Here is a 17,112-nt window from a genome sequence, read left to right on the forward strand (position 1 = left end):
ATAATATTTATTACAAATGACTGAAGTAAAACATTACAACAATGACTATACTTCAAAAGTCATGAAGGGTTTTGGGAAATCCTGAGGTTGTGAAAGGTGCCATATTAATGCAATATTGGTCTACTAACAGCAGCAAGTCCAGCTTTCCTAATATTTGCACAAACACTGAAAGATATCAAGCTAACTTTTCTGAAATGATATCCTAAAAAAAATGACAATAAAACTCTTGAGATGACCAGAGTCCTTCACACAGAACAGTCAACATTCACCATTAGTTAATAGCTACTAAAGAGCTTCCGCATATATACCTGAGATGATGTTACAGCAATACAATGAGGCATAAGGTAGACAAAGAAATTTTCAGCACTTTGCATGCATCAGAAAGGATATTTTCTCTGCTGGGAAGCAGTGCTCAGATGATTTACTCTCAAAGATTAATTTAATGTGGATCTACCATGTACTGAAATACTCAAATTTGACCTAATCAGTTCTGTCTTTCCGTTCATCCCCCAGCAAAGTGGTTAACCTTTGCTGAAAGATCTGCAGAGATTGGCAATTTACAACTGCAGCACCAGATAACGCTCATCTAAAATGTTACTTATACAACAGATTATATAAAACATCCCACGTAGCCACAAATCTGACAGTTGGGAGTTTTACTGTCATGATGAAGCAAGCATGTTTTAAATTAAGCCAAGGAAAAAAGATGAGGCCAGATTCTTCCATTGCAATTCCAGCAGAAAATTTCTAACAGAATGGTTCTCAACTTGATTGATTCTAAATTTGATCTAGTGTGGTATCAAGGAGTCCAAGTAAAATTGAAGTAAATGGGAATTAGGAAAAGCTTTCCACTGGCTGGAGTCATGCCTAACACAAAGATGACTGCGTTATCCAATTACTCACTAAAGCTAATGTTATCCTCCAGAGAATGAGTCTGGGGAATTGATAATAAGAACATAGGAATTTTTTTTTAATCCATTCATGGGATGTAGGTGTTGTTGGCTGGGCCAGCATTTATTGCCCATCCCTAATTGCCCTTGTTCAGAGGGCATTTAAGAGTCAACCACATTGCTGTGGGTCTGGAGTCACATGTAGGCCAAACCAGGTAAGGACAGCAGATTTCCTTCCTTAAAACGACATTAGTGAACCAGATGGGTTTTTACGACAATCGGCAATGGTTTCATGGTCATCATTAGACTTTTAATTCCAGACTTATACTGAAATCAAATTCCACCATCTGCCATGATAGGGTTCAAACCCAGGTTCCCATACTTTTACCCTGGGGCTCTGGATTACTAGTCAGCGACGATACCACTACACTATCACCTCCCCAAAAGGAGCAGGAGTAGGCCATTTGGCCCCTCAAGCCTGCCTCGCCATTCAATAAGATCATGGCTGATCTGCCCCAGGCCTCAAACTCCTCTTTCGTGCCAGCTCCTCATCGCTCTCAACTCCCCAAAATTTCAAAAATGTATCTACCTCTTCTTTAAATACTTTGTGATCCAACCTCCACAACTCTCTGGGATCAAGAATTCCAGACATTCCCTACCCTCTGAGAAGAAATTCCTTCACATCTCAGTTTTAAATGAATGTCTCCTTATTCTGTAACTATGTCCCCTAGTTCGAGATTCCCCCGCTAGTGGAAACATCTTCTCAATATCAACCCTGTCAAGCCCCCTCAGAATCTTGTGCATTTCAATAAGATCGCCCCTCAATCTCCTAAAGTCTAATGAATAAAGGCCTAACCTGTTTAGCCGTTCTTGATAAGTCAACCCCTTCATTCCAGGAATCAGCCTCGTGAGTCTTTTTTGAACTGCCTCCAATGCCAGTTTATCCTTTCTAAAATACGGGGACCAAAACTGTACAATGTACTCCAGGTGCAGCCTCACCAACACCCTGTACAGTTGCAACAAGACTTCCCTATTTTTAAGCTCCAACCCCCTAGCAATACAGGCCAAAATTCCATTTGCCTTCCTGATTACTTGCTGCACCTGCATGCTGACTTTTTGTGTTTCATGCACGAGAACACCCAGTTCCCTCTGTGCTGCACTTTTTTGGAGTCTCTCTCTCTCCATTTAAATAATAGTCAGTCTTTTGATTTTTCCTACCAAAGTGCATGACCTCACACTTTCCTACATTAAACTCCATCTGCCAAGTTTTTTCCCACTCACTGAATCTATCTATATCCCTTTGCAGATTCCTTATGTCCTTGACACAACATGCCCTCCCACCTATTTTTGTATCAGCAGCAAATTTGGATACATGACACTCTGCCCCCTCCTTAAATAGTAAATAATTGAGGCCCTAGCTCTGATCCTTGTGGCACTCCACTAGTTACATCTTTCTAGCCTGAAAAAGACCCATTAACCCCGACACTGTTTTCTGTGTGTTAACCAATCCTCAATCCACGCTAATACATCACCCCCAATACCGTGAACTCTTATCTTGTGCAATAACCTTTTATGTGGCACCTTATCGAATGGAAAACAAGGAAATGGCAGAGGTATTAAACAGATATTTTGTGTCAGTCTTCACCATAGAAGACTTATAAAACTTCAAAAACATACTTGAAAATCAAGAGGCAAACAGGGAGGAAATTAAAACATTCACCATCATTAGGGAAAAGGTGCTGAAAGGCTATTAGGACAAAAGGCTGACAAGTCCCCAGCACCAGTTGGCCTTAAAGGAAGTGGCTCCAGGTATAGTAGAGGCATTGGTTATAATCTTCCAAAATTCTGGAGATTCTAGTAGGGTCCCAGTGGGTTGGAAAATAACTGATGTAATACCTTTATTCGAGAAAGGAGGGACACAAAAAGCAGGAAACTACAGGCCAGTTAGCCTAACATTTGCCATAGGGAAACTGCTAGAACACATCATTGAGGTGTTCATAATCATAATTTGATCAGGCAGAGTCAATATGGGTTGTTTGTGAAAGGGGGATTGTGTTTAACTAATTTATTACTTTTTTTTGAGGAACAAACAAGGTGCATATTGTGTACTTGGATTTCCAGAAGGTATTTGATAAGCTGACACGTCAAAGGTTACTGCACACACACCGTGAAATCAAAAAAGGAGTCAGCAGAAAGATTCATAGGCTCAGATCCACAAATCTCAAAGGTGAAAACACAAGCTGATAGAAGCTAAATAAAAAAGGGACACTGGGGTTTGGAGGTACAGAATTAGAACTGAAACAAAAATGCACATATACAAATTATGAGGCAGGTTGAAATTAGAATAGCATGTCCAGTGTTTGAGTACCTTACTTTAGGAACAATGTCAAGATTGTGGAGAGTATTGGGGAAATTCATTGTAGATCAAGGGTGAAAGGCTCTTTTCATTCAGGCAAATTGTAAGGGTATACAAGTATTCAAAATTATGACAGGTTTTGACAAGGTAAAAGTTGAGGGAAATTCTGCCACTGGTTCATGAGTTGTTAATGACAGGCCATAAATTATCAACAAAGAAACAGGGAGGACTTCTTTTATGTTGAAGATTGCTGGGATATAGAATGTCATTCCTCAAACAGTTATGAATCATGCATGTGGATTAATAGTTGATTTTTCAATTATGTATGGAAAAGGACTTGGAAAAAGATTTAAATGGATATCACTTCCTGGAAGGCAGCACTGGAGCAATGGGCTCCTTATGTGTTAAGGCTTTCTGGTTCTATAAAATAATATTGAAAAGAATAAAGACTGTTACTTTAAAATGGGTTCAGAACAAAGTCTGAGACCCCCTGGTCCAATTGACCTTTGCTCATTTTGCTTTAGCTGAAGACTGCACTTGGTCTAAAGAACTCATGTGCACCTTCATAGACAATTACCTAATACTCTATTTATTTTCAGCAAAACACATTTCTTTCAAATAAGCAAACCATTTTGCTTCTTGTAATGGTACCTTCTCTGCTGACTAAATTTTTATTAAGGCCCAATTAAAATATTGGATCTTACAACAAACATCTAGTGCCTTGCACTTTCATCATGCTGATGGCCATATAAAAACAAAATTCTTCCTAAAAATATTCAAATCCAAGAATTTCTCATAAGTGATTTCATCAAGTGGCACCAAACACTGCCCAAATACGTGCATTTTTAGTGCAGATTTAGTGTTATGTGGAACAGGAACTACTGCAGTAAATCTGCTTGCGGGTATGATTTGGCAGATCAATGTTCCCATAAACAGAACAGTGAACGTCACAAATATTACAACAGAAAATCCCTTTACTTGAAATTTAATTAGTCTTGAAGTATTTCAACCAATTCAGGCTCAAACACAGCTGACCCTGTTATTAAAGCACACAAAAGCTAACTCTCAGGATGGTATGAGCTTATTCTTTTGATTGCAAATTTCTGTCGCCATTCCAAGAAAAATATTTCAAAGTTGAGTACTTAAGAGAAAGAAACTACCTGACACTTCTTGTTCGTTCCATCATCTGCATCTGACTGCTGCTCTTGTTCGTTCTCATCACTCTAAAAACAACAGTTTCAAATATTAGGATGCAAACTCAAGATATTTACACACTTGCTGACTTGCTCCATGGCATTGATCATGGGTGGTCCAAGGCTTGTAGTGTTATTGGTGACTGCTATCAGACCAGCTTCTGAAACCCCATTGCTATTATACAGAAGCTTTAAATTTAGCACATCACAATAATTCTGAAAGTTTTTTTTCATTCATTCATGGGATGTGGGCATTGCTGGGTAGGCCAGCATTTATTGCCCATGTCTAATTGCCCTCGAGGTGGTGGTGAGCTGCCTTCTTGAACCGGTGCAATCCATGTGGCGTAGGTACACTCAGTGCTGTTAGGGAATGAGTTCCAGGATTTTGGCCCTGCAACAGTGAAGGAATGGCAATATATTTCCAAGTTAGGATGATGAGTAGCTTGGAGGGGAACTTCCAGGTGGTGGTGTTCCCATGTGACTGTTGCCGTTGTCCTTCTAGATGGGAGCAGTCGTGGGTTTGGAAGGTGCTGTTCAAGGAACCTTGGTGAATTGCTGCAGTGTATCTTGTAGATAGTACACACTGCTACCTGGTGGAGGGAATGAATGTTTGTGGATGTGGTGCCAATCAAGCAGGCTGCTTTGTCCAGCTTTTTCAGTGTTGTAGGAGCTGCACTCATCCAGGCAAGTGGGGAGTATTCCATCACACTCCTGGCTTGTGGGGAGTCAGGAAGCGAGTTACTTGCCACATTCCTAGCCTTTAACCTGCTCTTGTAGCCACAATATTTACATGTCTAGTCAAGTTCAGTTCCTGGTCAATGGTAAAATATTCAGGGCTCCAAAGATATAACTGCAATACCCATCAAATAATATGTGCTTAAATGCAACTACCTGTCTTTCTCCAAAAACGACTTCCCCATAGTGGAGTATACAATTTGCCTAAGATTCAAGGTGTTAATTTATTTTTGCCACAGCTCCCTCCTCAAAATCTTCCTTAATTTCCCTCAGTTATTTGTATGATTATGAAAGGTGCTTTTCCTCTCCTTTACTTCCTACTGTAGACCCATGGTTCTTGCTGAAGTCATCACAGGTGTAGTTACACCAGGTTTTTCCAATCGTCACAGGCAAATGATAATTTGTTTTTGTCTGGCCTGATTAACTCCAGTTGCAATGTTCAGCATAGTCCGAGAGGTGGCTGCAGAGAACAGTATCTATCCCCCTGACTATACTGTCTCCTATCACTACCGCATTGCTCTTCTTCCCACGCATATGAATGGCATCCTTTACCATGGTCAGTCTGCTCATCCACCTTGCAGTCCTTCTCCTCATCCACACAGGGAGCAAGCACCACATGGCCCCTTCTGACCATTAAGCAACAAAAAGAAACCCTCATCCTGGGCGCTCTGCGCTCAGAATCTTTTAATCGAAAACAGCGCAGAGAGAGGGGCAAGACCAGCGGGAAATTGAAAACTGCTGAGGGGTAAGAATCCACTTTAAAACAGCATCAGCTGAGTCACTGAGCTGGAGGCCAAGCTGCAGGTACTGCACTGCATCAGAGCAGGAAAGTTACCGAAATACTTTATCCCAGGAGGCAGTCACACACCTTAGGCTAGGCAGAACTTTGGAATTGGCCAATGGTCAGGGACATGTGGGTGTGACTGCAGGTCAGGCAGATATGGGGACCCAGCATGCAGTGATGGATGAACCTCAGCCCCTGGCTTTGTCTAACAGGTACAAGATGCTGGCTACAAGTATGGATGAGAAGGGCTGTAAGGTGGATGAGCAGACTGGCCAGGGTGAAGGATGCCATTTGTGGGTGGAGCTAAGATGAAGGTGGTAAAGATAGGAGACGGTACAGCCAAGGGGATAGATACTGATCTCAGCAGCCGCCAGAGGGAGCTCCAAATGTTGTGTTGCCTGCCCGGTGCCAGGGTGAAGGACATCTCCTCGCGGCTGGAGAGGAACTTGGGAGTGTGAGGGGGAATGATTCAGTTGTCATGTTCCATGTGGAAGCCAATGACATCCAAGGTTCTACCCAAGAGTTTTTGAAGCATAGGGGTCCAAACTAAAACGCAGGAATCAAAGGTAATCATCTCTGGATTGTTACCTGAGCCACACACCAACTGGCATAGGGTTAAAACACATAGCTCAAAGAGTGCTTTGGGAAGGAGGAGTTTCGATTCATGAGGCACTAGCATCAGTACTCAGGGAAGAGAGAGTTACTCCACTGGGATGGGCTCCACTTGATACACGATGGAACCTGTGTCCTGGCCAATTGTGTAACTGGGGCTGTGGACAGGGCTTTAAACTAACAGAGGAGGGGGAAGGTTCGGGTGAAGGGAGACTTAGATAACTAAAGGGAAAGGTCGCAGTATCGGAACAGATTAGCAATGTAGGTAAAGACAAGCAGAGTGGAACATGAAGGGACAGAGAGATAACAAAAAATGTACATCAGCGAATAAGGTCATTACAGGGAATGGAAGTAAAATAAAATGAAATTATATTTTCTTTATCTGAATGCACGAAGCATCTGCAATAAGATAGATGAATTATTGGCACAAATAGAGGTAATTGAGTTAGATCTAATCGCCATTTCAGAAACATAGTTACAAGATGATCATGGTTGGGAAATATATATTCCAGGGTACACAATATTTCAGAAAGATGGACAGAATGACAAAGGTGGTGGGATGGCCCATATAGCAAAGGATGGTAAAGTCATTAGCAGGAAAACGTCTGGCCTCTGAAGATCGTGAAGTAGAATCAGTAAGGGTGGAAATCAGGGATAGCAAAGGGTCAAAAAAACACTGGTGGGGTTAGTTTATAGGCCCCAAACTGTAGTTATACTGTTGGGCAGAGCATTAAACAAGAAATTATTGGAGCCTGTAACAAAGGAAATGTAATAATTGTGGGAAACTTCAATCTTCATATCGACTGGGACAATCAAATTGGCAAGAATAGTTCAGATGGTAAGTTTTTAGAATGTTTTCGTGACAGTTTCATGGAGCAGTACATAGTGGAACTGACTAGGGATAAAAGCTAGCTTAGAGCTAGTATTGTGTAATGAAGCAGGGTTAATTAGTAATGTCACAATAAAGATCCACTGGGAAATAGTGATCATAATACCATTGAATTCCACATTAAGTTTGAAATTGACATATTCCAATCAAAAACAAAATCTTAAACTTAGTTAAAGCCAGTTACAGAGGTATGAGGGGAGAACTGACCAAGGTTAATTGGGTAAATAGATTAAAAGATATGGAGGTAGATGAACAGTGGGAAACATTCAAAGAAACAAATCCAAACGTTCAACAAAAATACATTCCATCGAAAAACAGAAAATCAACAAGGAGGACCCATCCATGGATCACTCGGGAAGTTAAGGATAGTATTAGATTAAAAGAAGAAGCTTACAATGTTTCAAAAATAATAGCAAGTCTGAGGGTTGGAAGTGTTTTAGGAACCAGCAAAGGGCCGACAAAACGTTGATAAAAAGGGGGAAAAATAGAATACGAGAATAAACTAGCCATAAATATAAAAACAGATTGGAAGAGCTTTTATAGGTATATAAAAAGGAAGAGAGTAGCTAAAGCAAACATTGGTCCCTTACAAGCAAACAGGAGAACTTTTCACGGGGAGTGAGAAAATGGCAGAGGCATTGAACACACATTTTGTGCCTCTCTTCACAGCAAAAGACACAAGTTCCATACCAGAAATAGAATGTAACCTAGGGGCTAAAAACAGTGGCGAAATTAAGGAAATTAATATCTGGGCACAACAGTTCTCCAACAAATGAATCCCATATACATTCTTTCTAGATTATTTGGTATCAGAAAGCTCCTAGACAAATAACTGGCTCCTCACACATATTCACTTAGTGGAGATTGAACGTATTTTAAATAGCAGATCCTTGATTTTTCCAACAAAGGAGTCATGTCCAAGTGCTGACTGAGCAGGTTATACATCAAACATGCTTTGTTTTAACAATCGGGTAAAGACATCACACTTACATCCTGTGTCCAATAAGAAACACCTGTTGATCTCCGTTTTTCCCTAGGCCGCCGGCGATCTCTTATTGATGGTTTGTTTTGCGACTTATCGTCCAATTTCTCTTCTCCGTCTCGCTCATCCTCCCTTTTGTCCATTTCTAGTCAAATTAAAGAAAATAATGTTTTTCCCTTTCGACAAACAGTGTAACTACAAGTTCTCACCAGCTTTGCTAAAGCAACAATCATTGCACAAGTTCTCCTACAGCTTTTAGCGTGGGAATTAAACAGAAAAGCTAAATATTTTCAAGTACAGTGTCTAGCTTTATACACAGATACTTAAGCCAATCCACTTCAGTATTCATTGAAAATTTACATTTTGGCCATACTTTATTTCTGGTCTCTATATTAAGGCTGCAAGAAGCTGCCTATTTTAGTAAATTCATTTTGATGGACATTAGAATATTTAATTATACTGATGGTGTTAACAGCCTCCTACAGTGAATCAGACTGACCTGGAAGGGCCCAAATGTAAACTATGCTGCATGCTAAGTTAGCTAAACAAGTGGTGGAGCACTTAGTGAGGCCTCCTTTAAAAAGCACATGTGTGTGTTGGGTGTCATGTGACCAGACTTGCCTTAAAATGGGTCTCCAAAGTGGAGGAACTTGGCATCATTCAATGCCCAGACACACGATCACTTCAGCAAAGCATATATGGTGTATCTGCAGACACCTGAGATTCTACAGTCCAGTGCGATTCAATAAGAATGAAGAAAAAAATGAAAGGGATTTTTTGAGAGCAAATGGTTGATTATTTTGGGGCATAATGGGGGAGGCAGCCAATTAAAACGCAGAAGAAAATCAAGAAAATAAAACACTTGGGGCTGAATTTCGAGGTCATCGGGCAAGCGCGGCTGGGAGAAGGTCCGCTGCCCACAATCGGCCCCCGACCGCAAATTCACACTGGCTGGCCAATTAACGGTCAGCCAGTGCGAACGGTGTGCAGAAGTGCTCAGCGCTGCCACAGTGGGAGCAGGAGGAGGGTGAGCGTCGAAGTCTGCGCATGCATGGGTGGACCGTGCGCTGAAAACCCCGAGGGCACAGAGCTGCCTCAGGGAGCTGAAGTGCAGAAGCGAAAATAAAGATTTTAAAGATGATATAAACATGTCCCCATATGTGACTCAGTCATATGAAGAGGGACATGTTTAAAATGATGGTGAAAAATATTTAATGAATTTTTATTTACCGTTGGAAGCCTCATCCCGCTCGTGGATGAGGTTTCGTTAAAAACGTACAGGCCGCCTGGTCTATTTGCCCGCGCACTAATGAACGGTTGAACGGGCAGTGAAAAATACATTAATTGCTTAAGTGCTGTAATAGGCCTCTTAGTTGTCGGCAGGCACGCTGCCGACTCTTGCGCGCACCCGCCAACCGAAATATTGTGCACCATTTTACGCCCAATTGGGTCGAGTGCATGCCTGCCCAACGAACATAAAATTCAGGCCTGAGTGACACACTTTGGCACAAAATATAACTACCTCTCTTTTGAGATGTCGACTTTGAGTTTATCACATGCAGATTTGTGTACTTAATAGGCAGGTTTTCTTATGAGGAAAGGTTGGACAGGCTAGGCTTGTATCCACTGGAGCTTAGAAGAGTAAGAGGCGATTTGATGAAAACACAAGATCCTGAGGGGTCTTGGCAGGGTGGATGTGGAGAGGATGTTTCCTCTTGAGGAAGAGGAATCTAGAACTAGGGGTCACTGTTTAAAAATAAAGGGTCGTGAGTCTTTGGAACTCTCTTCCTGAAAATGTAGTGGAAGCAGAGTTTTTGAATATTTTTATGGTAAAGGTGGATAGATTCTTGATAAGCAAATGGGTGATAGGTTATCGGGGGTAGGCGGGATGCAGATTTTAGGTTACTATCAGATCAACCACGATCTTATTAAATGGCGGAGCAGGTTCGAGGGGCCGAATGGCCTACTCCTGCTTCTTGCTCATAGGTATGACTCCATGCAGTGGAGAGATTTCCCCCCGATTCCCACTGACTCCAGTTTTGCTAGGGCTCCTTGATGCCACACTTGGTCAAATGCTACCTTGAGGTCAAGGGCAGTCACTCTCACCTCACCTCGGGAGTTCAGCTCTTTTGCCAATATTTGGACCAAGGCTGTCATGAAGTCAGGAGCTGAATGGTCCTGGTGGAACCCAAACTGAGCATCAGCAAGCAAGTTATTGCTATGTAAATGCCACTTGATAGCACTGTTAATGACCTCTTCCATCACTTTGCTAATGATCAAATGGTGGAATAGGCTTAAGGAGCTGAATGGATCTATTCCTTCTGCTATGCCCTTTATATTGTGAATGACAAGGTATAATGTTCCTGTCCTTTAAAAATAGAGTATCCTTAGTCTTGAGCTGAGTGTCACCATAGGGTAACTACATGTTATAGATGTCATGCAAAGTACTGCTCCCTCAAGTCATCTCATAGTCTGTGAAGTGGCCGGCTGTCATGTCCACAGATATAAAAAAAATCCTCCACATTATTCTGCACTTTCTTAATAGAATCACAGAAATTTATAGCACAGGAGGAGACCATTTAGCCCATTGTGTTTGTGCCAGCATTTACCACACTGCAAATTAATAGAGAACAGGTTTAAATGAACCAAAATTCAGTTACATGCAAGTTATTCAGCAGAGTATAAATTAATATTATGGTTGCCCAACACTATTTTTAATTGAGGATTTCATCTAATGGGTCATAGGTATTCAACAAATATATGGAGACTGAAGGATTGAATGAGACCTGGGACATAAACTTTTGCATTTATACAGTGCCTTTCATGTCCTCAGGTTGTCTTAAAATGCTTTACAGCCAATTAATTACTTTTAAAGTGCCCTCACTGCTGTACAGTAGGAAATGGATTAATAATGAACAGATTAGCACTTGCAACACTTGAGTTTCAGTTTGCCTCAGGTGGTAGCTCAGTTCACCTCAATCAGAAGTTCAAGTTCCACTCTAGGGTTTAAGCAGATAATTTTAGCAAATACTTCAGCGCAAGTGTTGTTTTTGAATGAGATATTTCACTACCAGCATGAGTTTAGAGGGTTTTCCCAGGGGCCAATAATCCACTGTCAACCAACTTTAACTAAAATTAGCTTCACACACATTGGTAGTTGGTTGCCGGCATAGGAGTGGCTGCATTTTGAAAGGAATACATTGATTGTGAAGTATTGGATGTGATCACGTTTCCTGTAAATGCAAGTTCTTTGCCGAGAAGAGGAAAAGTTTGCCAAGATTCAGATTTTTTTTTACAATTAAATTTTTATCTAAGCATACAGGATTTGTGTGCGCGCGCGCATGTTTAATATGTAATATGCCCACAGATATGTATATAAATGTAAATAAATTTTTTAAATGGATAAAATTCCATCAATTTGTTATGAAGCACACTCAAGTGGAGCAGGTATAAATATATAGTCACAGACTCATGCTTAGCTCTTGCCAACAGACCACTCAAACAATTCCAACTTTACCTTTATCTACTTCTCCAGGGACTCGGGAGTATGCAGAGTAAGCAGACGTAATGCCTATAAGGCTGTTGGGTCGATTTAGATGGGATGCAACGTATGAACTATTGAGGGCAGAGATGGCAGCAGTTGAAGATGCTGTGGTACTTGGCCTGTTGCGTTGATAAGGCTTTAAAAGAAAAAATGGGAAATAAACAGTAAGGCTGAGTGAGAGCTTTAAAATTTACACCAAAAACATTTACTTAGTGACAGCATCAATTTCATAGATTTTAAAAGGTTATTTCTTTTCAGCAAATTACTGATGAATTATTCACCCTGTTGGGTTTTTTTCATTTGTCAAATTATCTGCAACTTCCAAGCATACTAACTACCTAGCATGGTGATTTCCAGGGGAACTGTACACTTCGCACAAATGGAAAAATAGTGATTGTCGGTGGACTGTAGGTAAGCTGCATGTGGACTCCTAAGAAAGTCTTAGAAACTGCTGTGCCAGACGATTTTAAATTGAAATTAAAAGTAACTAGGAAATTCGTAAACAGTGTCTGATGAATAACAGGATTGTGGTCTGTGGAGAATGATCTACATGATGAGAATGAAAAACACCCTAGTGTAAGCAATCTTTCTTTCATTCAGCATTTTTCATTATCATGGGTAAGGTGCAAGAAGAATGACCCTGCAAAACAACCTCAGCAGAGCTGCCAAAGCTAATGTGTGCAGTCAAATCTAAATACCACCCATCGTCAACATTCGAGGCCAGGAGGTCTTCAGGAGCAACTGGGGAGTCCACTTGCACTGGGTGTGATCAAATACACAAATTGACAAGGCTCCACTTGGAAAGGTCATTAACCGCTTCACATTTTCTCAATGTTGTCTTTCAAAATTATGGGATAAATTGTTCACTCAGTTGCCTTTGTAGAAACCAGCATAACTGTGTCAGTTCATCACTAAGCATTTTGACATCTATCCACTAGCACAGAGATTCTAACCACACAAAGCAAGGCATCGCGGCCTCAGTGATAGTTCAGGGCGAGGCAGCTGAATGAAAAAACTTTAACAAGTTAGTTCCAAAGTACGTCCAAACTGAAAGCATGTGGTTGGTTTTCAATGCTGGCATTACATTGTCACTGCTGGCAATGTACCAAACAGCAACAATCCAATTGAAGGTACACTATTCAGCATCAATATCAATCAAGAGCAAGCTTTTTTAAAAAATTCATTCACAGGATGTGGGCTTCACTGGCTGTGCCAGCATTTACTGCCCATCCCCAGTTGCCCTCGAGAAGGTGGTGGTAAGTTGCCTTCTTGAACGGCTACAGTCCATGTGGTGTAGGTACACCCACAGTGCTGTGAAGGAGGGAGCTCTAACTTTAACTTTAACCCAGTGACAGTGAAGGAACAGCGATATATTTCCAAATCAGGGTGGTGAGTGACTTGGAAAGGAACTTCCAGGTGGTGGTGATCCCATGTACCTGCTGCCCTTGTTCTTCTAGATGGTACCGTCATTGGTTTGGAAGGTGCTGTCTAAGGGACCTTGGTGAATTCCTGCAGTGCATCTTGCACTACTACTGCTGTGTGTCGGTGGTGGAGGAAGTGAATGTTTGTGGATGTGGTGCCAATCAAGCGGGCTGCTTTGTCCTGGATGGTGTCAAGCTTCTTGAGTGTTGTGGGAGCTGTGCTCACCCAGGCAAATGGGGAGTATTCCATCACACTCCTGGCTTGTGTCTTGTAGATGGTGGACAGGCTTTGGGGAGTCAGGAGTTGAGTTACTTTGCTTGAATTTGCTTCAGAGGCCCTTTCAAAAGAGTCATTCAGACCCAGACAAAGTGCAGTTGGTCAATAAGAACTGAACGGGGCACTGCTAGTTGCTGAGCCTATGAACAATTTGACATTGTCCATTGGCTTTTATTTTGCCTCATTTTATTCACACAAGTGTCTTTTTCAGGGCAGTATTTCAACTGATGCTCATTCTAGAGGGCTCTTGGCGAGGTTTCATCAGCGCTAATGCCCAGACTTGTTGAACAAAACTTGAAGAAGTGAGAAAAACACTGACTCGAAGAAAACAGAAAATACAGAAGAATGTACCTTGCCAACTTTTTGTGGACAGATTGAAGGCTTGCCCCAATTGTCAAATGTATGTTAATTGTGGTTTGATTGTATGCAAATGAGCATTAACTGGTGCTGCCACAAATAGGAACAGACTGAAACTGCGGTCGATTGATTAGGAGATGCATGTTTATTATCTGCATCTCTAAATCAATGCTTAAAAAGTGTAGAGTTTGGCTCCAGTGCTCGTCTTCACCATCTGGCTTTCTGGGATATGAGTTCATTCTTCGCAGTCAAAGATGATCATGGCATCAACAAAAATTCAATGAATTAAGCTTCAGGTGTGATTTGTTCAAAGATAACTAATCAGTACCCTTTGAACATGAAAAACTAAGCCAATTTTGAATCCACCTTATCAAATTACCCTGTATCCCATGTGCATTTGCCTTCTTTATAAGTCTCCCGTGTGGGACCTTGTCAAAGGCTTTGCTGAAATCCATATAAACTACATCAACTGCACTACCCTCATCTACACACCTGGTCACCTCCTCAAAACATTCAATCAAATTTGTTAGGCATGACCTCCCTCTGACAAAGCCATGCTGACTATCCCTAATCAAACCTTGCCTCTCCAAGTGGAGATAGATTCTCTCCTTCAGAATTTTCTCCAATAGTTCCCCTACCACTGATGTGAGACTCACTGGCCTGTAGTTCCCTGGCTTCTCTCTACAACCCTTCTTAAATAGCAGAACCACATTAGCTGTTCTCCAGTTCTCTGGCACCTCCCCTGTGGCCAGAGAGGAATTAAAAATTTGGCTCAGAGCCCTTGCGATTTCCTCCCTTGCCTCCCTCACCCCGTGGCTAGAGAGGAATTAAAAATTTGGCTCAGAGCCCTTGCGATTTCCTCCCTTGCCTCCCTCAGCAGTCTTGGAAAACAAATCATCTGGACCTGGAGATTTGTCCACTTTTAAGCCTGCCAACACCTCCAATACCTTGTCACTCCCTATATCAATTTGCTTAAGAATCTCGCAGTCTCTCTCCCAGAGTTCGATTACTTCATCCTCATTCTCTTGGGTGAAGACGGATGTGAAGTATTCATTCAACACTCTAGCAATGTCCTCTAGCTCCACCCATAGATTGCCCCCTTGGTCCCTAATGGGCCCTACTCTTTCCCTGGTTATCCTCTTCCCATTGATATACTTATAGAATATCTTGGGATTTTCCCTACTTTTACTAGCCAGAGCTTTCTCATATTCCCTTTTTGCTCTCCTAATTGCTTTCCTAAGCTCCACTCTGCACTGTCTGTACTCCACGAATGCCTCTGCTGATTTGCTTCCCTTGTGCCTGCTAAAAGCCTCTCTTTTCCTTCTCATCGTATCCTGAATATCTCTGGTCATCCATGGTTCCCTGGGCTTGTTACTCCTTCCTATCACCCTACAGGGAACATGTTGAGCCTGTACCCTCCCCATTTCCTTTCTGAACACCCCCTCACTGTTCCTCGGTAGATTTCCCCACAAGTAACTGTTCCCAGTCTACTTTGGCCAGATCCTGCCTTATTTTACTAAAATCCACTCTCCCCCAATCCAAAACATTTTTTTGCAACTTATTGATTTCTTTGTCCACAACAAACTTAAACTGTACCATGTTGTGGTCGCTATCACTAAAATGCTCCCCCACCACCACCTCAGCCACTTGTCCTGCTTCATTCCCTGAATTAGGTCCAGCACTGCGCCGTCCCTTGTTGGACCCTCTACATACTGACCTAAAAAGTTCTCCTGTACACATTTCAAGAAATCCACTCCATCCAAGCTCTTGACACTATGTCTATCCCAATTAATGTTGGGAAAGTTGAAATCACCTAATATAATTACCCTATTGTTATTGTTTTTACACACCTCCACAAATTGTGCACATATTTGCTCCTCAATTTCCCGTTGACTATCCGGGGGTCTATAATAAACACCTAACAATGTGGCTGCCCCTTTTTTATTCCTAAGCTCTACCCACAAAGCTTCATTCGATGCCCCCTCCAAGATATCATCTCTCCTTACTGCAATATCGGACTCCTTAACTAATAATGCAACGCCTCCTCCTCTTTTACCCCCTCCCCTGTTTAGCCTGAAGATTCTATATCCTGGAATGTTGAGCTGCCAATCCTGCCCTTCCCTCAACCATGTCTCAGTGATGGCTACTATATCACAATTCCACATGTCAATCCTCACCCTTAACTCATCCGTTTTACCAGTAATATTCCTGGCATTAAAGTAGAGGCCATCCAGCCTTGCCTTACTCCCTTGAAGCTTAATGTAGCTGTACTCCCTCTGACCTTTTCAACTATGACAAATAGATTGACACAATGGTGATATGGCTTGATAAAAAGCTGGAGGAGACTGAGAGCACCACCAATCTACAATGGCATAAGATTTGTGTGGATGTGAAGCACAACTTCTCCAGAGCCTGTCAATAGAATTTACTTTGAAAAGGCATTTAGCATGCTTAATGAAAATAAAAACACTATACTGTCAAAATATTATGCTCTATAGTGCACATTTACTGAATAAATCATGTAATTTTTTTCATAAAGACCATTACCTCTTCAGTGTTTCTACTAAACCTTTGTCTCTCGTCATCTTGAGTTTCCGGTTGATTCTTGTCCTCTTGCTTTTCTCGGTCTTGCTTTTCTTTTTCCTCCTTTTCTTTTTCTTCCTGTTCTCGAGTTCGACGGTCTAAACGACTCCGCCCGATTGTTTTCTCAGCTTCTTGTAGGTCCGTCAGTGTTACACCCTGCAAGACAGTTTTGTTCAATGCTCAGTCGTGATTCACTGTGCATTCCTTGTGCCCGTTACAGTAGTCTAAGCCCGAGGAACATTACCTATATAAATACTGGTTAGTCCTCAGCTGAAGTACCATGTCCATTTCTTAGTACCCCATTCTAGAAAGGATGTCAAGGACTTAGAGGGGGTGCAGAGAAAATTTACCAGAATGGTACAAGGGGCAAGAGATGTCAGTTATGTGCAGAAACTGGTATTGTTCATTTTGGAGCTGAGAAAGTTAAGGGAGAATTTAATAGAAGCATTTAAAATTCCAAGGGACTTGATAGATTAGATGGAAGGGAAT

The 17,112-nt window shown here is 41.6% G+C and overlaps 1 protein-coding gene across 18 annotated transcripts in view; it reads right to left on the reverse strand.

Annotated features, from left to right (window-relative positions):
* The window catches only part of ppp1r12a (protein phosphatase 1, regulatory subunit 12A), a 188,591-nt gene that overhangs the window by 20,032 nt on the left and 151,447 nt on the right, over positions 1-17,112 (reverse strand). For all 18 annotated transcript variants that reach the window (XM_078567618.1, XM_078567610.1, XM_078567602.1 and 15 more), the window contains 4 exons: positions 16,588-16,779; positions 11,959-12,121; positions 8,450-8,586; positions 4,407-4,469 (listed from right to left, as the gene is read on the reverse strand). In XM_078567618.1, coding sequence (XP_078423744.1) covers positions 4,407-4,469; positions 8,450-8,586; positions 11,959-12,121; positions 16,588-16,779 — 555 coding nt within the window. The remainder of the gene's footprint in view (positions 1-4,406; positions 4,470-8,449; positions 8,587-11,958; positions 12,122-16,587; positions 16,780-17,112) is intronic.

This window comes from Cetorhinus maximus, chromosome 22, assembly GCF_964194155.1.
Source record: "Cetorhinus maximus chromosome 22, sCetMax3.hap1.1, whole genome shotgun sequence".
In the NCBI taxonomy this organism is placed as follows: Eukaryota; Metazoa; Chordata; class Chondrichthyes; order Lamniformes; family Cetorhinidae; genus Cetorhinus; species Cetorhinus maximus.